At 47.2% G+C, this 23,201-nt stretch overlaps 1 protein-coding gene across 1 annotated transcript in view; it reads right to left on the reverse strand.

Annotated features, from left to right (window-relative positions):
• The window catches only part of Arhgef18 (Rho/Rac guanine nucleotide exchange factor 18), a 119,400-nt gene extending 96,500 nt beyond the window's left edge, over positions 1 to 22,900 (reverse strand). The window contains exons 1-5 of the mRNA XM_017800994.2: positions 22,794 to 22,900; positions 16,042 to 16,166; positions 5,157 to 5,407; positions 2,724 to 2,874; positions 202 to 310 (exon numbers count right to left, since the gene is read on the reverse strand). Of these exons, the coding sequence (XP_017656483.1) occupies positions 202 to 310; positions 2,724 to 2,874; positions 5,157 to 5,407; positions 16,042 to 16,166; positions 22,794 to 22,884 (727 nt within the window). The 5' untranslated portion in view covers positions 22,885 to 22,900. The remainder of the gene's footprint in view (positions 1 to 201; positions 311 to 2,723; positions 2,875 to 5,156; positions 5,408 to 16,041; positions 16,167 to 22,793) is intronic.
• Between the last annotated feature and the right edge of the window lie 301 nt (positions 22,901 to 23,201).

Below are 23,201 nucleotides of genomic sequence, written 5' to 3' on the forward strand. Positions count from 1 at the left end.
AAATACTGATGGCAGACACTGTAAGTGATGTCTTTTCTGGACCTAAAGGACTGTCCACTTCTGGGACCCTGCACCCCCTCCATCAACACCTTTCCCTCCCTGAGGTCCAGCTGGGACTCCACTCATAGGGCCTTCTAGTGAGAACCCCTTCCCTGTCTCACACATGTGGTGCAACCAAGAGACATTTGAAGACTGGGCTACCTTGCACGGGCGAGGTGCACACACCCGGAGCCAGTTCCAGACAGCTGATCTCCTTACAGGACAGGGGGACTGACTTCGACCTCAGCCTTTTCTCGGAACTGGTACATTCCTGCAGGAGAAAGCAGTATCTGCAGTCTGGGCTGCAAACGTGCTGTCTCCAGGTCAAGGGTACACACAACCAGGGCAAACCTCTTCCCCCAACTAGCTCCAGTCTCATCAGGGGCTCCCCTTACCCCAACCACAGGCTGCACCCCTTGCCCCAAACCCCAACATGTTTGAAGCTGTGGGACTCAAATCTAGAGGAAAGGGAACCTCCCTGCCCCCACTACCACCACAGTTCATGTCAGGGGCAAAGATGTACCAGCCACAGGCCACAGCCCTAAGCATGAATTCCCCAGCTGGGATCTCAAGACTAATATAAGGCTTCCTTGGATGCAAAACCCAACCCTAGACTCAATTTCCCTCTTACTTGCTAGTTACATTTCAGGCAAGGAGACCTCTTGCCCATCTGCTTCTCTCTCTCTCTCTCTCTCTCTCTCTCTCTCTCTCTCTCTCCTGGTCTCTTGGTCTCTCTCAGTCTTTCTCTCTAACCCTAGCTGGGGCTTCGGGATAAAGAGACAGGCTCTGACACCCTCTTCTGGCCTCTTCAGGCGTTGTATGACATGGGTGCACTTATATACATGCAGGCAAAACACCCATATACATAAAAATAAATAAATAAATAGGGGCTGGAGAGATGGCTCAGTGGTTAAGAGCACTGGTTGCTCTTGCAGACGACCTAGGCTTGATTCCCAGCACCCACATGGTGGCTAACAACTGTCCATAACTCCAGTTCCAGGGGATTCAACACCTGATCTCTGTGGACACTGCACTTACAAACATGCAGGCAATAGAGTTATACACATAAACATTTAAAATAAGAAATATGAAAGTTGTATTTATTTTTATTATATATGAGTGTTTGCCTACATGTATATAAGTGCACCATGTACACGCAATGCATGCCGAGGCCAGAAGGGTGTGTCAGATTCCCCAAAACTGGACTTGCAGATGGTTGACATACAGATGGTTATGAGCCATCATGTGGGTTCTGAGAACTAAACCCAGGTCCTCTGTAAGAGCAGCCAGTGCTCATAATCACTGAGCCATCTCTCCAGACCCGAATTTCATTATTATACTTACTTATTTGTTTGTGTGTGTATGAGAGCAAGGGTGTGGGTACATATGTGCCACAGCATGTATGTGGAGGGCAGGGGACAATTTCTGGGAGTCATGATTTTTTCCGTCTACTGTTGGGTTCTAGGGATTGAATTCAGATCATAAGACTTGATGGTGGGGCTGGAGAGATGGCTCAGTGGTTCAGAGTACTTGCAGAGGACCTGGTTTCAGTTCCAACCACCTACATGGTGGATAACAACCATCCATAACTCCAGTTCCAGGGGATCCTACACCCTCTTCTGGTCTCTATGGGCATTGCACACAGGAGCATTCACATGCAGACAAAGCATACATGTAAAATAAAAAGAAATTTTTAAAAAAGTCCTTTAAAAAGGACTTGATGGTGAACACCTTCAGTGGCTGAGTCGTTGCACCAGCCCACTACCTTATTTTTTGAGATAGTGTCTTTCATTAAGCCTCACTGAGCCTTGAGCCCATCAATTGGCTTAAGCTGGCTGGCCAGGGAGCCCCAAGGATTCACCAGTCCCCCCTCCCACCCCTATGCTAGGATTTTCACCACCATGCCAGGCTTTTACATGGGCGCTAGGGATCTGAACTCAGGTCCCCAATCTTATGCAACAAGGACTTTACTGACTGAGCCATCTCCCCAGTCCCAGGTAGCTTTATAATAAAAGACAGAGGGCCTGGGAGATAACTTAGTCCTTAAAGGCTTTTGCCTTGCAAGCATGAGGATCCATGTAAATAAGCTGGGTATGGTGATACAAGTTTGTAACTCAGCCCTGGGGAGGTACAGACAGGTGGATCCCTGGAGCTTGCTGCCCAGGCAGCCAGTTTTAGGCCCATGTGAGACCTTCAAAAAAGAAGGTGGATGGAACCTGAGGTATGATGTCTGGGGTTGTCTTCTGGTTTCCACGCCCTTCTACCACCCTCAACCCCAAAGAAAAGATGGAGACACACTGAAAGTATACACTTGTACACTCCCTGTCTGTTGCCTTGTGTTGTACTGCACCCTGTAAGGACTATCAGACAAAAAAGTCATCACCAGATGCAACCCTGACCTTGGGCTTACAGATTCATGAACCAAAAAAACCCTCTTTTCTTTATAATATACCCAGTCTGGGGTATTGTGTCATACACAAAAGAAAATAGACAATTGCAAATCGTATCCCAGGACCCAAAGATGTCACAGTCAAGGGCTATATTACAGAGATTCCCTCTTCCTCGCCCTCATCATGATCAGTGACTCCCATTAGCTTCAGGGAGGTGCTCCCTCCCACCCACAGCACTGGCTTCCCAGCCCACAGTGGGTGCAGATTGCCAGGGTGGGTTCGTATTTCACCCACCTTGCTTGGGTATCCTGTTGGGGTCCCACCCTGAGACAGGCAGCCTTGGGTCCATATCTTCAACCCTTCTCCAGACAGATTGAGAGCAAGGCTAGCCAGGGTCCGAGGGAGACAGGCACCTTCTTCCCCTGTGGAGGCATCTAGGCTGAGCCTGGGGATGAGCATATATTGAAGTATCAGTGTGTGATGTCTGCCATGTCAGGGCTGGAGGGGACTTCCCTCTTAGGGGCCTTTCAAGGCTGGGGAGGGGGGAAGGCCACCCAGAGGGGTCCTGACCTCCCAATACCAGAGGTGTTTGCAGCCTCAGGGTGGGGCAGGGGTGGGGGTGGGGAGACTGGTTGCAGTTCTCAAAGCTTCATTCCCACGGCAGTTTTTACATTGACTGGTTTGATCTGGGGCTTGGTTTCCTCCCTCTGTCCTTTTCTTTTTCTTCCTTTCTTAATTTCTTTCTTTGCTTTTGCTGTTTCTGTGGCTGTTCACTCTCTTTCTTTTGATTGATGGCATCCTTTCTTCTCTCTCTCTCTCTCTCTCTCTCTCTCTCTCTCTCTCTCTCCCCCCCTTCCCCTTCCCCTTCCTCCCTTCTGTCTCCATCCCCCCTCACTCTTTCTTGTTTGCTACTTGCAGTAATGGGGATGGGGCCTCAGGCCTCACACATAATAGGCAAACACTTTACCATGAAGCTACATCCCACATCCTCTTGGGAGGAGTTGGGGCACAAGAGTTGGGGTGTGTGTGTCTAAAGTCCTCTTCCACTGCTTGATGCTGCTACTATCGGGTGCAGGGAGCTGAGTGCTCATTGTTTTGATCACATGTGAGTGCGTGGCTTTGTGCACACAGGTAGTGCGCACACCGTACCACTTACAGGCCAATAGACATGAATGTAGCAGGCTGAGAGGGTTGAGTGCAGGTGTGTACACCCAGCTCAGGCAGACAGGTATGCATGCTGGGTCTAGGTGATTCTTCAGTGTGCACACTCACACAGGCTCTGTGTGCACTCATGTGTGTGTTTGTGCATGTACAAGTTCATACATGTGTGCCCGCACATGTGCATTCACATGTACATGCATGTTTGTGCACACATGCATGTTTGTGACAGCACATATTAGGGCTGCCTATGACAGCACAGGCACACCTGGTGGCCATATATGAAGTTGCTGTTTTCTCCCAATTGAAACATTCCCTGCAGAGAGAAGAGGAGGCGGCTCAGGAAAATCACAAAAGGGTGCTCCAACTGTGCAGCTTTTGTGAATTGTCAGCACCCATGCAGGAGTGGACTCTTCTAAGATACAGTTGCTTTTGAGTCATCCACAGTCCTGTAACTGACCCCAGTAAATGCACTGCTTCATCAAGCTGAACTTGGATGGAATTGTTTCTTTGGTCTGTCATCAGTGTCCTATCTAGAGTGAATAGACTTTTGCTCATGTCTCCCCAGCAAATGTTATACTGTAAGGGACTAAATCCTTAATAAGCAAACAGGGTCACAGAGGAATAATAAAGGTGGCACACTGCCTGCTTCTTCTTGGTCCAGCAGGAATGCCTTATTTATTTATTTATTTATTTATTTATTTATTTATTTATTTATTTATTATTTATTTACTTATTTATTTATTGAGATAAGGTATCACTATGCATCCCTAGCCTGCCTGGAACTCACTATGTAAACCAGGCTGGCCTCAAACTCACAGAAATCTGCCTGCCTCTGGCTCCCAAGGGCTGGGATAAAAGGTATGCACCACCATGCCCGGCAGACCTTATTTTTAACTGCACCGGGGCTCCTTCACATAGTCCTGGACATATGGAGTTGTGACCTATCAGTACCCACTTTTTGTTTAAGTTTACCAATCCACAATTAGGGGAGGGAAAGCCACTAAAACCCTTAAAACCCAAGCCCTCTCCAGTTCTGGGTCCTCTCTCTACTTGTGGAGAGATTTTTCTCTCTACATGAATGAATATAGGTATGGATGTGATTCTTTATCTTTCAGTAAAGCCTGTTTACCTGTTGCTCTCTGCTGTGTCTGAGATTTTTTTCTGCCTCTTAGTTATTTTTTTAAAAATATTTTTCTGTATGTATAAATGTTTTGTTTGCATGTGTGTGCAATGCCTATGGAGGCCAGAAGAGGAGGTCAGATCCCCTGGAACTGTAGTTACAGACAGTTCTTAGGTGCCATGTGGGTACTAGGAACCAAACCCAGGTCCTTTGCAAGAGCAGCCAGCGCTGAGCCATCTCTCCAGCCCTTGCCTTTTAATTCTTAATTGGCTGAGAAATTGAGCCCAAATCAAGACCCCTAGACTGACAACAGACTGCAACAATATAACGCAATAACTTAGAGAGGATAGCAGTGAGTCCTGGGAACTGACTCTGGTGTCCCAGATCCCTGCCCTGTCCCAGAGTGACAACCCAGAAAGTAGGCAGTGCTGTTGGAGAGGACTGACCTCCGACAGCTTTCTGAGCAGCTTCGTGATCTCTCCCAGCTGCGTCTCCGAGGCAGCGCTTGTGCTCCATCGGAGCTTGAGCAGGGTGACTCTCTTCTAACATCTTTGCTTGGTGTCCCAGGATCTGTAGCCCCTCCAGGCTGGCTGTCGAGGAAAGGGGCCCCTAAGCCCAAATCCCGGAGATATTCACTGCCCTCCAGCACCCCTAGATCCAGGCTCAGGTCTTCTGAGCTCTCACCAAGAGCATCTTCCTGTAGGTTGAGAAAAGAAAGTGTTGGGCAAGAAGTGACAGAGCTAGGATGTCCTGGCCCCAAGTCCCCACACTCCAGCACAGACCCAGCTTATGTTCCTTCTGTCCATCCTGGGCTCAACTTATGTTCCTCCTGTCCATCCTGGGCTCAGCCTCCCCTTGGTGACAGTAAGATAAAATGTGGAGGGGCTGGAGAAATGGTTCAGCAGTTAAGAGCACTGACTGCTCTTGCAGAGGACCTGGGTTCTGTTCCTGGCACCCACATGATGGCTAACAATCAATGTTCCAGGGGACCCGATGTCCTCCTCTGGCCTCCGTGAGCATCGCACACACAGATGCACTTACATACACACAGGCAAAACACATACACATAAAAAAATAACTAAAAATATTACATTTTATTTACTGTGCATGTTTGGTATGTCTGTGTATGCCTGACTTGCAGGAATTGGTTCTTTCCTTCCGTCATGTGAGTCCTGGGGATCGAACTCAGGTCATCAGACTTAGCAACAATCACTTCCACCTGCTGAGCCATTTCACTAGCCCTGCTTTGAATTTTCTTGGCATACCCAGAAGTAAAACTGCTGCCTCCTTTAGTAGTCCTTTACGCTTCATGTGTGTGGTGCTGGGGATTGAATCCAGGGACTCCTGCACACTAGGCAAGCACTCTACCATAGAACTACATCATTGAGCTAAACCCCCAGCCGTGTGTGTGTGTGTGTGTGTGTGTGTGTGTGTGTGCACTCACCAGTGCATGCATGTATGGAGGCCAGAGATCCAACTTCAGGTGTCTTTCTCTATTACTCTCCACAGTTACTTTTGGAGACTGGATCTCTCACTGAATCTGGAGCTGAGTGTTTTGGCTAGACTGGTTGGGTGGTGAGCCCCTGGGATCTGCCTATCTCCAGCCCTGACCCTTAGTGCTGGGTTATATGTGTGAACCATCATACTTAGCTTTTTGTTTTTTGTTTCTTTGAGACAGGGTCTCCCGATAGCCCCAGTTAGCATGGAACTTGCTTTGTAGACCAGGCTGGCTTCAATCTCACAGAGATCTGCCTGCCTCTGCCTCTTGAGTGCTTGGATTAAAGGCATGTGCCACCGCACCTGGCCTCATTCTTAGCTTTTAATGTGGGTGCTAGGGATCTGAATTCAGATCCTCGTGCTTTACTCACTCACCCCTAGTCCTGGTCCCCTCTTCCTCCCTCTGTCCTTTAAGATAGTATATCCTTGGGGCTGGAGAGATGGCTCAGCAATTAAGAGCACTGGCTGCTCTTGCAGAGGACCTGGGTTCAGTACCCAGTACCCACATGGCATCTAACAACTGTCTGTAACTACAGTTTCAGGGGATCTGACACACTCTTCTGGCATCCATGAGCATTGCACGTACACGGTGCACTTACACACATGCAGGCAAAACGCTCACACTCAAAATAAATTAAAATCCTACATCTTCTTTCCCATGAGCCCCGTTCTGACTGCAGACAGTCTGGCTCTGGCCGAATCAGGGTGATCTTGCCCTTGCTCTCCTAAGACGTTGAGTGCAGCCTCCTTTCAGACCTTGCCTAGCCAGTATATTGCATCATTCCTGTCGCTGGTGCCTGGACAACTTCGGGCTGATTCCTGTCTCCATTGCTTCCCCCTCCCCCGACCCCAAGGTTTCCTTGTATCTCTGCTTTTCATCTTCCCATAAATATAAACACGTCAGGACGGGCTCTGGGCTCCCTCCTCTTCCAGTGTCTGGCCTCTCTCATCCAAGGCAGTGGCGGGAGCCAGGCCAGAGCTTGGGAGGAGGGTGCTGGGTAGCTAAGGCACAGCTTGTCCCTGCTCCCTAGCCAGCAGGTACACTTGGAAAGGTGGGGGAGGGAGAACCTTACCTCACTCCCTTGGAAACATGAACTCTTTCTCAAACTCATTTCCTGGGTGAGAAAAGATAGGAGCCCGCCCACTGGGGGCCTTTCCTGAGATCTAATTAAACAGTGTAGACCAGCCATGACACCCCACAGTGGATCAAATAAATCCTTGTTGCTGCTACCCGGACAACTCCCCAGGCTCAAGGAGCCTTGGTGGATGGGGATTCTCCCTCTGCCTTTTGCTAAATCCAATCCAGACACAAAACATCCCAGGCTTCCCCGTTCTTAGGAAGAGCTACCATAGGCAGTATCAGATTGTACACAGACACACTAGTTTTTGCAGTGCTATGGGCAGGACCCAGGGCTTTGAGCATGCTATGCAAGCCCTCTAACCACTGAGCCATACCCTAGCCCCTCACTGGGAGATTCTAGGCAGTCACTCTACCACTGAGTCATGCCCCCAGTCTGAGTGCTTTTTGGGGATGGGTCTTGCTAATGTGGCCCAGGCTAGTTTCAAATTTATTTGTTTGGTTTGGTTTGGCTTGGTTTTTGAGATGGCTTCAAATTTGAAATTCTCCTGCTCCCACTTCCCAAGTCACAGATAGTCTTTTTTTATTATTTATTTATTTATCTATTTATTTTGAGACAGAGTCGTGCTATATAGTCCTGGATGGCCTGGAATTCCCTATATAGACCAGGCTGGCCTCAAACTCACAGAGGTCTGACTGTCTCTGTCTCCCAAGTGCTAGGTTTAAAGGCATGTACTACCCCACCTGGCCCTAGACTTTTATTTTTAAAATGTAAATAGTTATCCATCTCACTAACTATCATAAAGAGATAGGCCACTCAAACAACTTAATCTATAGTGTCTCTGGTCCCATTTGGCAGTGCAGCAAAGTGACTTGATTTCAAACAAAACAGCAAGTAAATACAGGCTGAGCATTCCTAATTTAAAAACCTCAAAACTTTGAGCCCTCATGTTATAACACAAGTGGAAAATTCCACATGTGATAGAGCACAGTCAAAATGCAGAGATGGGGGCCAGTGAGATGGCTTAGCAGGTTAACTTACTGCCAAGCTTGATGGCCTGAGTTCAATACCTGGGCCCTACAGGCACCCACATGTGTACCCACACACATATACATGCACAGAAATAAATAAAAATGTACTGAAAAAATTAAAAACAAAATAAACCAGAGGCTGGAGAGATGAGTCAAGGGTTAAGAGCACATACTGCTCTTCCAGACCTGAGTTCAGTTCCCAGCACCCACATGGAGCAGCTCACAACCTCTTGTAATTCCAGCTCTGTGGGTCATGATGCTTTCTGTTGGTCTCTGTGGTGACTGCAATTATGTGCACACCCCTCCTCCACAGCACACATAATTAAACAAACAAAAAACAAAATGCAGAAACTAAAAGTAGAATATACAATTCCCCTTAGGCCACATGTGTGAGGTGTGCATAAATGAATGAAATAACAAAGAATCTCATGGTTAGACTTGGATCCCATCCCCAATGTATTTCATTAGGCATGCCCAAATATTCCCAAATCTTTTTTTTAAAAAATATTTTATTATTTTTATTTTATGTGTATACGTGTATTGCCTGCGTGTGGGTAAGTGCACCCGTGCCAATGCAATGCCCACAGAGGACAGAGGAGGCTGTCAGATCCCCTGGAACTGGAGTTACAGACAGTTGTTAGCTGCCATGTGGGTGCTGGGATTTGAACCCGGGTCTTCTGCAAGAACAACAAGTGTTCTTAATCACTGAGCCATCTCTCCATTCCCCATATTCCCAAATCTTATAAAAGTTCAAAATCAGAGCAAGGAACATGGCTTACTGGGTAATGAAAGTACTTGCCACACAAACATGAGAATCTGAGTTTGATCCCTGGCACCAAAGTAAACAGCCTGGCATGGTGGTGCTGTAACCTCAGCAACTGGGGAGGGCAGAGACAGGCAGATCTCTTGTTGGTCAGTCAGCCTACTGTAATCAGTGAACTCCAAATTCAGTGAGAGATCCTGTCTCAAAAAATAAGGTGGCGAGCAGTTGAGGAAGACCCCCAACTTAGACCTCTGACATCCACATGTCAGCACACACACATATGTGCACACAGAAATTCAAAATCAAGCCAGGCATGATGGCTCACACCTATACTACCAGTATTCAGGAGGATGAGACAGGAGGATTGCTATGAGTTTGAAGATAGTCTGAGCTACACAGCTTCAGGAAAGCCTGGAGTACAGAATAAGATCCCGTGTTAACAAAAACACACACGTACAAAAAAGTCAGGCATGGTGGTACACACCTATCATACCAGGAGTTAAAAGCAAGAGGACCAGAAATTTAAGATCACCTTTGGCTACATGATGAATCTGAGGCCTGCCTGGACTACCTGAGACCCTCCTGCATAGAAACAAACAAATGGGGTGATGGCTCAGTAGGTAAAGTGCTTGCCACACAAACATAAGGACTAGAGTTTGGGCTCTCAGAACCTATCCGAAAGCTGGGTGAAACTGGTAGCCTGCCTGTGATCCGAGTGTATGGTTGGCAGACAGGGAGCTCCCCAGAGCAAGCCAGCTAGTCAGACTAGCAGAAATGGCAAGTTCCTGCATTCAGTGAGAGAGCCTGCCTTAATATATAAAGACTCCCAACATTAACCTTGGACTTGCATACACACACACACACACACACACACACACACGCATTGTGCCCCCACACATGAAAACACACATGCATGTACACATAAAAAGAAACAATAAACAAACAATAAAAATAAAGACAACCCAAAGTCTGAAACCCTTCTGGTCCTGAGCATTGTGGATAGGGTACACTGATTGTCTTGCTGTTCTTTGGTTTTTATGTTTTGTGTTAGTGCCAGGGATTGAATTTAGAGTAATGCACATGTGCTCTCCACAGACCTACATCCCCCACCCTCTTTTTATGTTTTAGTTTTTTGAGACAGGTGTGTAATGGTTGGTTTAATTGTCAAGCTGACACAACCTAGAATCACCTGAGGAGAGAGTCTCACTGTAGGATTGTCTAGATGAGGTTGCCCTGTGGGTCTGTCTGCTGGGGGTTGTCTTAAGTTGGTTGATGTGCAGAAACCCACCCATTGTGGGTAGCATCATTCCCTAGGCAAGTGGTCATGAATTCTATAAGAGTAAGGGAATCAGGTAAGGCATGGTGGCACAAACCTTTCATCCCAGCAACTGGGAGGCGGAGGTAGACAGATTTCTGTGAGTTCCAGGCCAGCTGCGGCTACAGGGAGACCCTGTCTCAAAAAACAAAATGAACAAACAAAACAACAACAAAAAAGAGTAGAGAAATCAGGCTGAGCACAAGCAAGAAAGCAAATGGTTAATTTTTATTAACTTGACACAGCCTAGAGTCACTTGGCAAGAGGGAGCCTCAACTGAAGAACTTCCTCCATCAGAACTGGCCTGTGATTGATGTGGGAGGGCCCAGCCCACTGAGGGCAGCACCATTCCCTAAGTAAGTGGGCCTGGGCTATATTAAAAAAGCTATCTAAGGGGGCTGGAGAGATGGCTCAGTGGTTAAGAGTGCTGACTGCTTTTGCAGAGGACTCTGGTTCTATTCCCAGCACTGACATGGCAGCTAACAACTGTTCGTAACTCCAGTTCCACGGGATCTGATGCTGTCTTCTGACCTCTGTGGGCATTGCATGACACAGGCGCCCTTACATACATGTAGGCACTCATACACATAAAATAAAAATAATAAAATAGTTTAAATTAAAAAAAAAAGAAAGAAAGCTAGCTGGGTGAGCCAGTGGGTGAGCTAGAGAGCAGTATCCTCCATGGTCTCTGCTTCAGTTCTTGCCCTGACTTCCCTCAATGCTGAATGACATGTAAGCTGAAATAAACCTTTTCCTTCCCAAGTTGCTTTTGGTCATAGTGTTATCACAGCAAGAGAAAGGAAACTAGAAGAGCGAGCATGCATATATTCACTTCCCTCTGCTCTGGACCATGGATGGGATGTGACCAGCTGTTTGAAGTTCCTTCCTTGTCCCCACAGTGGTGCACTGTGATCTGTAATTGAAAGCTGAAATAAACCTTTCTCCCCGAAGCTGCTTTTTGTCAGGGTATTTTATCACAGCAATGGGAATGAACTCACTAAGTCATCCGTGTTAGTCTTGAACTCACTTTATAGCCTAAGCAGGCCTTGAACTTGTAATCTACTGGCCTCTGACTCCTGAGTAATTGAGATAGGCCTGCATCACTAGGCCCGGCAAGAGATTTTCAACTTGAAATAGGGCAGATGATTCTAGAAGGCTTTCCTAGTAGAAAGTCTACAGTGAGGGTTCACATCAATGTGATGGCTATTTATTTATTGGGTTATTTATTTCTCCCAGTGCTGGGGATAGAACCCAGGGCCTTGTAAATGCTAGGCAAATACTTTACCACTGGGCGACACTCCCACTTCCTGGAATGGCTTTTATTAGTTTAATGTGCCCTTGGACAAGGTCTCTTTGGTTTGTTCTTTTTTCATTAAATTTCTTTAAAAATTACATTTCATTTATTTCTGTTTGGGCACATCAAACCCAGGTCTTCAGGCACTGATCTGTTTTGTTTTGTTTTGTTTTGTGTCTTTTGGAAACAGGGTCTCACTATGTAGCCCCAGCTGGCCTGGTACTTGCTATGTAGTCTTGATCTCACAGAGACCTGTCAGCCTCTGCCTCCCAGGTGCAGAGGGTTGAAAAGTGTGCACAATTATGTCTGCCTCTTTGTTTTTCTCATGTGTGTATGCCTATCGTGTGTGTGTGTGTGTGTGTGTGTGTGTGCGTGTGATGTATGTCCACTTGTGTGCTTGTCTGTGAAGGCCAGAGGAGAACATCAGGTGTTCTGCTCTATCATTCTCTTGCCGTATTCCTTCGAGAAAGGAAAGAGCATGAAGTTTTTTTTTGGGGGGGAGGGTATGCTCACCATATACCTTTATAATCAACTATAAAGGCAGGATTGAGGCAGCCACCTGGAAAAGAACTGAGAGGGACAGGTTAAAGGGTTATCCAGGGTATCTATAGGGTATCCAGGCAGGCTTCCTGGAGGCAGTGCCAGCCATTGAAGCCCTGAAGGCTGAGTAAGTTGGCTAGGTGGAAACTGTGGGTGAGAACATTCTAGGCAATTAAAGAACATGCCCAGAGTCTTCAGTCTGGAGAGTTCACAGAACCTCCCAGCAGCTAACAAGTATTGTAACTGCTGGACAGAGTCGGGGAGAGAGGGTGAGGTCTGCAAGGACTTAAGTTTAAGGGATTTAAAATGTAAGATTCTGCAACCAGGTACACATCTTTCATCCCAGCACTCAGGAGGCAGAAGCAGGCGGATCTCTGTGAGTTCAAGGCCAGCCTGGTCTACATAGTGAGTTCTAGGCCAGCTGAGGCTACTGGGAGACCCTGTCTCAAAAAAAAAAAATTAAGATTCTTAAGTGTCTTTCTTTTTCTTTTAAAAAATATTTGTATTTTATTATTTTTTATTTTGTGTGTATTTATGTATATTATCTGCATGTGGGAAGGTGCACCCATGTCATACAATGCCTGTGGAGGTCAGAAGAGGGTGTTGGATCCCCTGGAACTGGAGTTACAGATGGTTGTAAGCCACCATGTGGGTGCTGGGAATTGAGCTCTGGTCCTGTGCAAGTGCAAGCGTGCTCTTAACCGCTGAGCTATCTCTCCAGCCGTCGGACTCTAAGAGAGCACAGAGGGTTGGGTAAATATGATTTGCCTTCAGAAAGATTATTCAAGTGCTGGGTGATAGCTCAGTTGATAACATGCTTGTCTTGTAATCATGAGGACCTGAGTTCAATTCCCAACACCCAGCTTTAGAAAAGCAGGCTTATTGGTGTGCACTTGCTATCCCAGCACTGGGAGGCAGCGGCAGATGGATCCCTGGGGCTCACTGGCCAGTCAGCCTAGCCTACTTGCTGAGTTCCAGGTCAGTGAGAAACTTACAAAAATGAAGTGGGGGCTGGAGAGATGGCTCAGTGGTTAACAGCAGAGAGAGTTCTCTTGCAGAGAACCCAGGTTTGGTTCCCAGAACTCACATTGTGGCTAACAATCATCTGTAACTCCAGTACCAGGGGATTTGACGTCCTCTTCTGACCTCTGCAGGCATTGCATGACATGGGTACACTTACATATATGCAGGCAAAATACTCATACACATAAAATGAAAATAAATAAATAAATAAATAAATAAATAAATAAATACACCCAAGATAGATCACTCTTAAGGAATAACAGCTGAAGTGTCTTCTATTCTCCACATACATACACAAGTATTCATGCATACCTGTTCATGCTTATGCACATGCACACACACAAATAAAATAACATTTTAAAACAGGGACAGGGGTTGAAGAGATGGCTCAGTGATTAAGAGCACTGGCTGCTCTTACAGAGGACCCAGGAGGTTCCCAGCACCCACATGGCAGCTAACAACTGTCTGCAACTCCAGTTCTAGGAGAATCTGGTGCCCTCTTCTGGCCTCATTGGGCATTGCACACATGGCACACATACATTCAGGAAAATCACTCAAACATAAAATAAAAATAAATAAATATTTTAAAAAAGAGAAGAGCTGGCAAGATGGTGCAGTGGACACCAAACCAAAAGACCTGAGTCCAATCCCCAGACCCTCATGGAGAAAGAAGAGAACTGACTTCCAGAAACTGTCTTTGACCTCCACATGTGAACCATGGCACACGTGCACACACACGCACACACACACACACACACACACACAATACATGCAAAATTTTTAAAAAGAAAGAAAATAAAATAGAAAGATTATTCAAGTCTCAGGCGGGGCTCGGTAAAAACCGGTGGGTCTGGGAAGACCCTCGTGCTGTTACCTTGGTGAGCCACTGTGATGGCTTCTCCCAGAGCCAGGGAGCAAAGCTGCAGAGTCAGGGAGAGGTGTGAGCTCTTCAGTGTTGGAAGCTTCTATGACTAAGTGGCTGATGAGAGGGGAGGGAGACCAGTAAAACACCCAGGTCTCTTATGTTGAGAACTGACTGGATGGCAAAGGTAATGATGGTGGACTGGAGAGATGGTTCAGTGGGTAAAAACACTTGTTGAACAATTTTGAGGACCTGAGTTCAAATCCTCAGCACCTGTGTAAAAGGTTGGGCATGGCAGAACTGATAATCTTTAACCCCAGCACTGTGGGGTAGAGTCAGGAGATCGCTGGGGCTCATTGACAGCCGGCCTAGCTCCAGGTTCAGTGAGACAGTGATAAAGCAGGACATCTGACAGTCTTCCCTGGCCCCTTTGTGCACCATGCTCAGGTGTATGCACCACACACAGACCACACACACATGCACACTCACACACACACCACACTCACACATATAGGTGGGCAGAGCCTCATCCACCCTCCCATGCTGGCTGTTTCCCTATGCCTGGTCATTTCTCTACCACCCTGCTGATCCCACTCCCTGTATCCCACAGTTCCTGCACGGAGCAGTTCAGAGGTCCTCAGAGGCCAGAATTACATTCTAGCCCCATCATCCTTAATGCTCATTTCCCTTGGACCCTCTACAGCACATGGGCTAATTCTTTTTTATTATGCCTGCATGTACTTAAGTGCGCCACATGTGTGAAATGCTCATGGAGGCCAGAAGAGGGCATCCGATTTCCTGAAACTGAAGTTATGGACAAGTGCTTCTAAATACTGAGCCATCTCTCTCCAGCTGCTAAATTTATTATTTGTGTGTTTGTGTGTGTGTGTGTGTGTGTGTGTGTGTGCACCTGCCTACCCACATAAACCAGAAGAGGGTGTCAGTTACTGCTGAGCTATCTGTCTAGCCCCTTATACCAATTAACTTAATGAAGACAATCCCCTACAGGCCCACAGGTCAACCCCATATAGACAATCCCTCATTGAGGCTCTCTTCCCTAGTGACTCTAGGTTGTGTCAAGTTGACAGTTAGGGCTGACCACCACAGAGATCATCTGTCCTTAGTTTCACATTGTCAAATGTCACCTTGATGGTTTGTGTTAACTGCCAATTTGACAATCTGGGATCACCTGGGAGATGGACCTCTGAGCATACCTGTGAGGCATTATCTTGTTTGTTTGTTTTTGAGACAGGGTCTCTCTGTAGCCCCAGCTGGCCCGGAACTCACTATATGGGCCACTCCTCCATCTCGCAGGGGTCTGCCTGCCTCTGCCTCCTCTGGGATTAAAGGAGTGTGCCATTGTGCCTGGCTTAAAATTTTTTTTATTGTTTAAAAAATTTATTCTTGGGGTCTAGAGAGACGGCCCAGCAGTTAAGAGCACTGGCTGCTCTTGCAGAGGACCCTGGTTCAGTTCCCAGCACCCAGATGGTGCTTAACAACCATTCGAAACTCCAGGACCAGGGGAATCCAATGCCCTCTTCTAGCCTACTCCGGCATTGCAGGACATGAGTGCACTTATGTACATGCAGGTGAAGCACTCATACACATATGAATAAATAAGAATTTCATACTTGCACATGTGTTTTGATCAAACCGCCCCCATTTCCTCCCCTGCAATCCCTCCCCTATCCCACCATCCTTCTATCTCCCAACTTCCACGCTTCCACCTCTCTTCTTATTCCAGAAAGGATTCAGTCAGTTTCCTCATCTGTAAAACAGGATAATAACGCCTCTGCCACATTTTTGAGGTGGGCTTTGTGAGGTAATGTCCACAAAGTACCTGGTAAAACATGACCCTAAATAAAGTGTACTTGCTGCCAGTGTGGTCATCATCTAGGCCCGTCTGTCTCAGCTGCCTGACACCTGCCTGCTCATCCTCCATGGTTGAGAAGAAATCTGGATTCTCAGGTCTCCAGGGTGCACAGCTGCTTTTGGTGGCCAAGGCTGCAGTTCCAGAGTCAAAGGGCTGGATACATGGCTTGGACTCAGAGCCTATGGAGAAAAGACGGACAAGGAGTCAGGACTAAACTGTGAAGACAGAGGAAGCCAGGATTCAAATTTCTGTGCCTATCACTGCTTGCTTGGACAAGAGTGTGGTGAATATTGACTGTTAACTTGACAGGATCTAGCATCACCTAGGAGATAAGTCTTTGGCCATGTATAAGGATTATCTGACTAAGAGAGTTGAAGTGGGAAGACTTGCCTACTCTGGGTGGCACCATTCCACAGGCTGTGGTCCTGGGTTGAATAAAAAGGAGAAAGCAAACTGAGCACCAGCGTTCATCTCTCCCTGCTTCCAGACTGGGGGTGCAGTGTGATCTTCTCCGGCTGCCTTGACATCCCCTACTTCTGTGATGGATTGCATTCCTTTTTTTTTGGCTGGGTCTCCCCATTAGCCCCAGCTGGCCTGGAACTGGATAGACCAATCTGGCCTTGAACTCACAGAGATTTGCTTGCCTCTGCCTCCTGAGTGCTGAACTAAAGGCGTGAGCCACAGCACCCTGTTGGACTGCATTCTTGAACTCTGAGCCAGAGTAAACCTTTTCTTTTTCTTTTTTAAAAATGTATTTATTTTAGTTTTATGTGTATGAGTATTTGCCCCACATGTTTAAGTGCACCATGTGCTTGCAACGCCTGTGGAGGCCAGAAGAGGGCGTTGGATCCCCCGGATCTGGAGTCATGGACAGTTTTTAGCTACCATGTAGGTGCTGGGAACTGAACCCAGGTCCTTTGCAAGAGTAGCCAGTGTTCTTAACCGGTGAGCTGTCTCTCCAGCCCCACCCCTTCCTTTTTTTAATCTCCTTTTTTTTTTTTTTTGTCTTTTTGAAGCAGGGTCTCCCTGTAGTCCCAGCTGTCTTGGAACTCACTATGTAGACCAAGCCGGCCTTGAACTCACAGAGATCCGCCTGCCTCTGCCTCCCAAGTACTGGGACTACAGGTGTGTGCCACCACACCCGGCTTAAATAACTTTTTTCAAAATTTTTGGTCTTTTTGAGACAGGGTCTCCCTGTAGCCCCAGCTGTCCTGGAACTCACTATGTAGACCAAGCCGGCCTTGAACTCACAGCGATTTGCCTGCATCTGCCTCCCGAGTGCTGGGATTAAAGGCGTGCGCCACCATGCCTGGCTTTTTCAAGTATTTTATCATAGCAATGACACAAGTAACTAAGACAAATGGAGATGGTGGGGAGAGAAAGTGGAAGTTTTGGTAAAGACCTTTCAACGTGCTTGAAGCCAACATGCCACGTCTTCCCTAAGTTTAGTCTACGACAGAGATTTTGAGTTCACCACAAAACCCTTTTCTGCTAAGCTATTTGTTCCTAGAAATTTTCCCCAGTAGGCATCACCATTCAATTCAAATGGATTCATGATGAAATCAGCTCAGGCAAAAAGTCCTCATTTGATAAATAGTGTCAAGTTGAGTACTGAGCTCAGCATATTGGCTAAGCCCCTACTCTGGTGTCATATACTGAGCCAAGATCTTGCCTCATCCTGCTGTCACAGACTTGAGTCCTAGTTCTGATGTCATAGATTGAGCTTCATCTGAGAATAATATACTAATCCCATATCCTGGTGTCATGCTAAGCCATGATCTTGGTGTCATGGATGTGTCTCACCGTGCTGATCCTGGTATAATAGACTTTTATTTCTTTTCCTGTTGCTGTGATAAAATATCCTGATAAAAAACAACTTAAGGGAGAAAGGATTTATTTTAGCTCACAGTTCAAAGTATAGCCCATCATGTCAAGGCAGCAGGAGCTTGAAGCTCCTGATCACATCACACTTAGAGTCTACAAGCAAAGAGTGGGCTGGAGAGATGGCTCAGTGGTTAAGAGCACTGGCTGCTCTCGCAGAGGACTCAGGTTCAGTTCCCATCACCTATATGGTGGTTAACAACCATCTGGCCTCCACAAGCATTGCATGTACATGGTATGCTTACATACATGCAGGCAAAACACTCATACACATAAAATAAAAATAAATTAATAAATTTTTAAAAGCAGCAGAGATCTGTTGGTGCTCGTTTAGCTCGCTTTCTATATTTGCTCAGGCCAGAATCCCTGGGAATGACGTTGCCCACTTTTAGGCTGGGTCTTCTCACATCTATGAATCCAACCAAGAAAACCCCTCAGAGGCATGACCAGAGACCCATCCCCCCAGATGATTCCAGATTCTGTCAAGTTGGCAATGACTACTACCCATCACATAGACTGAGTCCCATACTGGAGTCATAGACACCACCACCAAGGTATACTGACTTTACCAAGGTCACATAAGACTGGTACAAAATAGAACTGGAATTAAATCCAGGTATTTCTGATTCAAAACAAGGGCTCAGGGCTAGGGAGATGGCTCAGTCAGTAAAATGCTTGCTATGCAAGCATGAAGACCTGAGTTCAGATCCCCAGTAGCCCCAGGTGCAGTGGTGTATATCTATAACTCCAATGCTGGAGGAGAAGAAAAAGGCTTGAAGCATATAGCTAGCCAGCATAGCTGAACACTTGGGTTTTAGGTTCAGCAAGAGACTTTGTCTCAAAAAGTAAGGTAGAGAGATTGACGAAGATGGTATTCACACACACACACACACACACACACACTCATAGTCAAATGTACATACACCACACACACACACACATACACACACACACACAGAACATACATACACATGGGGGGGGTGAGGGAGGGAGGAGAGGAGAGGAAAGGAGAGAGAACACCACCAGGCTATTCTTGTTCTCTTGAGTTGATAAGAGACTGCCTATAATAATTTGCTAATGAATAGACAGATGGGTAGATAAATGGATGGTTTGATGGATAGATAAGTGTATGGATAGATAACTGATGGATGGAAGGACAAGTAGCTCATTAGATGGATGGATGGATAGTTGATCAGTAAAGGAAGAGTGGTTGGTTGGATAGATGGGTAAATGGATGGAAGCATACATGGATGGATGGGTGGGTGGATAGTTGCTTGATGGATGGATACGTAGTTGATGGATGAATGGGTGGTTGGTTGGATGGATAGATGAGAAGAAATGATGGATGGAATGGTAGTTAAGTAGATGGATTTCTGGCTGATTGGACTGTAAGGTTGACTGGCTGGTTAGTCAGGTATGGATGGATGGATGTTTGCATGACTGAATGAATGGTTGTGTGGCAGACAGTTAACTGGTTGGCTAGATGATTAGTTATATGGTAGGTTGTATGGAAGGAAGGAGGGGATTGATGGATGCATGCGTGAATGAATGAAAGGATGGATAGAAGGATGTATTAATGGAAGGACAGAAGGATGGAAGAATGGATGGGGAGATGGAAGGGTGGAAGAATGCATAGATGGATGTATGTAGGGTAAGTGGATGGAAGGATGAATGGATGGATGGATTTAAGGAAGGCTGGAAAGATGGTAGATGGAAACACGGAAGGTTGGATGGAAGGACAGTTGGCGAGTTCACTGGATGGATGCCTGGCTGGCTGGTTAGGTGGGTGGCTGAATGAGACAATGCCTGGATACTTCACTGACTGGTTAATGGATGGATAGTTGTGTGGGTGGGTTACATAGATGGAAAGGCCATGGGATGGTATCTACAGTTCATGATATACTACATTTGGGAGATGGCATTCTGCAGGGTTGGAGGCAGTATAGAAGGAACTGGGAAGAACTAAGGTAGAGAGGCCAGGGAGAAAGGGAAGCAGGGTAAACACAGACTATCATATATTCACTTACTGCAGAATGAGTGAAAAATTATGGCCTGAAAGGGTGACTGGAGCAGTTAAGGGAGAGGGCAGAGAGTCCCGTGCCCTAGGGAATCTCACAGTGGGTCTTAGTCATCTCCCAAGCCTTGCATGACTGACTCATTATTTTCCTAGGAGATCTTTTGAGGGACCCAGAGCACTCAGTAACTTATTATACTTACACACACACACACACACACACACACACACACACACACACACACACACCTTTCTCTGGGCTGAGGAGATGGCTCAGGAGTTAAGAGCTGTGCAAGCATGAGGACAAGAGTTCAAATCCCCAATACCCAAGTAAAAAGCCAGATGTGTCCATGCATGCCTGTAACCCCAGTGCTGTGGGGGGCAGAGGCATTAAGGCAGAGAGTGATAGAGCAGGACCCCTGCTGTCCTCTTCTGGCCTCTGTATGTGCATGTACCTGCACATACTTGTGCAGACCCCCCCCCTCAACAGAGCCTTTCTTTTCTGCTTCTCAGGGCTAAAGATAGAAAGTAGAAGGAACATGGAAAGGGAATCACCAAGCAAATGAAGCTAGAGGAGGCTGGGTCAGAGCAGGGAAAGACCCCCTTTGTATTACTCCAGTGAGCAGCCTCTCAGCCTGTGTTCACATCCCGATGGCGTCATCCTCCCCCACCAGCCCCCGCAGCCTCAGCCATAAAAGGGTGTAACAATCACTGTCAGTCCTTCCCATTCACTCCCTGACCTACCAGCCTTCAAATCACAGTCTCAACCTGCCTGGACCACAAGATAGGGTGGGCTGTCCGGATGGCCGAGACATAGGACTCGGGTCACAGGTTGACACTTCAGTGCACTAATTCTTCCGGATTGGTAACTGCAGATCAATTTAAATATCCTCCCCAGGCTCCAGGGCTAATCACGGGGGCAGTTTTGTTTGCTGTTCAGGACCCAAAAAGGCAGCCTCAGAACCAAACTGGCTTTGAATCTTTGCTCCTCAGAGACATACTTGCTGTGTGAGCTCCAGCAAGTTACTCAACTTCTCTTATTTCACAAAAGCTTAACAAATGGCTGAACAAATTTCTCATGGTGACTTCTTCCATTGCATCCCAGTTCTCAGGCCGTTCCGGGTCTCTTTCCAACCTCAGTCCCAGCCTCTGGGTCCCCTGATGCTCCCATTTACTCCCCAATGCCAGCATAGTGCCCAGGACAAGATATACCTTCAAAGAGAGTCTGTGAATTCAATGAGCTAATGAATGGGTCCCGTTTCCATGGTCTTCATGGAAATTTATGATCCCTTGAGTGAGGATTTGGCTCACGAAGTCCACTGCAGCCAGGATAGGTAGAGGTGCGGATAGGTGGAGGGGTTCTTATGGGTGAGTGGAGGCATGGAAGTTGAGAATACCCAGAATTCCATGGGAGCATGGCCATCTACCAATAAGCTGTCCCCCCACATTCTGTGAACCCAGACACTATCCGGTTATCTTCAAGGGTTAAACACGTTCTGATATTTAAGAATAAGGCTAGGGTTGGGGCTGGAGAGATAGCTCAGTGGTTAAGAGCACTGACTGTTCTTGCAGAGGACTCGGCTTCGATTCCCAGCACCCACATGGCGGCTACGAATTGTCCTTAACTCCAGTTCCAGGGGAATCTGACGCCCTCTTCTGACCTCCGCGGCATTGCACGACACGGGTGCACTCACATACATGCAGGCGATACGCTCATACACATAAAGTAAAAATAATAAATAAAGTATTTAAAAAAAGAATAAGGCTAGGATTGTAGCTCAGTTGGTAGAGTGCTTGCCTAGCAAGCACGAAGCCCCCAGTTCCATCCCCAGTGCCACATAAACCAGGTGTGGTCATGCGTGTCTGTCATCCCAGCACCTGGAAGGTGGAGGCAGGAGGATCAAGAATTGAAGGTCATAGTGAACTGGCTACATGTGAGTTTGAGACCAGCCTGAGCTTCATGAGACCCTATAGGAGATGCTGTCTCAAAAGGAAGGAAGGGACAGAGGGATGGAGGGAGGAAGGGACAGGGGACTGTGAAGGAAGAAAAGAAGGAAGGGAAGGAATGAGGGGAGAAGAGAAGGGAGGAGGGTCTTGTTGTAAGGGATGTTCATGCAAGCCATGGAGGAATGTAATACAAAGAACTAATCCATACAGAGGAACAAAGGCCCTGGTTGCCCTAGAAAGGAAACCAGGTAGCGTGTGTGTGTGTGTGTGTGTGTGTGAACATGTGTGTGCATGCACAAGCACCTGAAGGAAGTACTTGAAAAATTAAAATATCCTCCTTTATTTTATTTCTTGAGACAGGGTCTCATGTCGCCCAGACTGGCCTCAAATTCAACTATGTAGCCAAAGATGACCCTGAACTCCTTACCCTCCTGCCCCTACCTCCTGAATGCTGGGATGACAGGTGTGCCCCAAATCATGGGGTTTTATTCAGAGTTGGGGATGGAATCCAGCTTCATGCAAGCTAGGCAAGCACTCTACCAACTGAGCTAAACCCTCAGCCCCCTCAAGTCTCCCCATTTTAAATAGTTACCTCACTGAGTCACTCGTTGGACCACAGGTCCAGGAACCAATCAGTGGCACCAAGGACCCCCATCAAGTTGCCAGGCTCCTCCTTAGGGGGCTTATAAGCTGAGTTCATGGATTATTTTGCTGTAAAATAGGCTTGTTTTGAGACAAAGTCCTGGCAGAGCCTTGGGGAGACATTCTTTTGAAACAAGAGGGAGCCTTTACATGAATCAGTACATGAAGGTCCTTCGTGCTCTGGAGAAATTTGGGGCTTGTGGACTCTCAGGCTGACTCAGGCAAAGACTGTATACCAGTTGAGAAAAATCTCCCGTGGGGATGGTGAGCAGGTGGTCTAGGGGTCCCTGCCTGGGTGATGGGTCACTTCCTGCCTCCTTACCTCGCTTGAAGGCCCATCTCTTCAGCCACAGTTTGGAGAGAGCCGGCCAGGAGTGGTTGAGTGCCGAGTCAGCCATGGGTGCTTCATGCATGAGGGTGGGGTGTGCGGCTCAGGGGCCAAAGGAGCTGAGGCTTAGACTGGGAATCCCTGCCAGGACTGAGCTGCCAGGAAGAGGGGCGGAGCCTGCCGCCAAGGCCTGCCAGAGACATCAGCTAATGGGAGACTGGGGCTGGAGGAGGAGGGCTGGGCTTCTCAGGACTGGAGACAGGGCCCCCTGGGGTGACAGGGAAGGGAGGGCCCTGAGCATCCCCCCAGTCTCCTACAGCCCGGTCCTGGGGGCCACTCACTGTGGTTGGACAGGACATTCTTTAGCAAAAGTAAGACCGTCCTGGAGCCTGAGAGGAGCTT

Source organism: Nannospalax galili, unplaced genomic scaffold (assembly GCF_000622305.1).
Source record: "Nannospalax galili isolate Female #2095 unplaced genomic scaffold, S.galili_v1.0 scaffold262, whole genome shotgun sequence".
NCBI lineage: Eukaryota > Metazoa > Chordata > Mammalia > Rodentia > Spalacidae > Nannospalax > Nannospalax galili.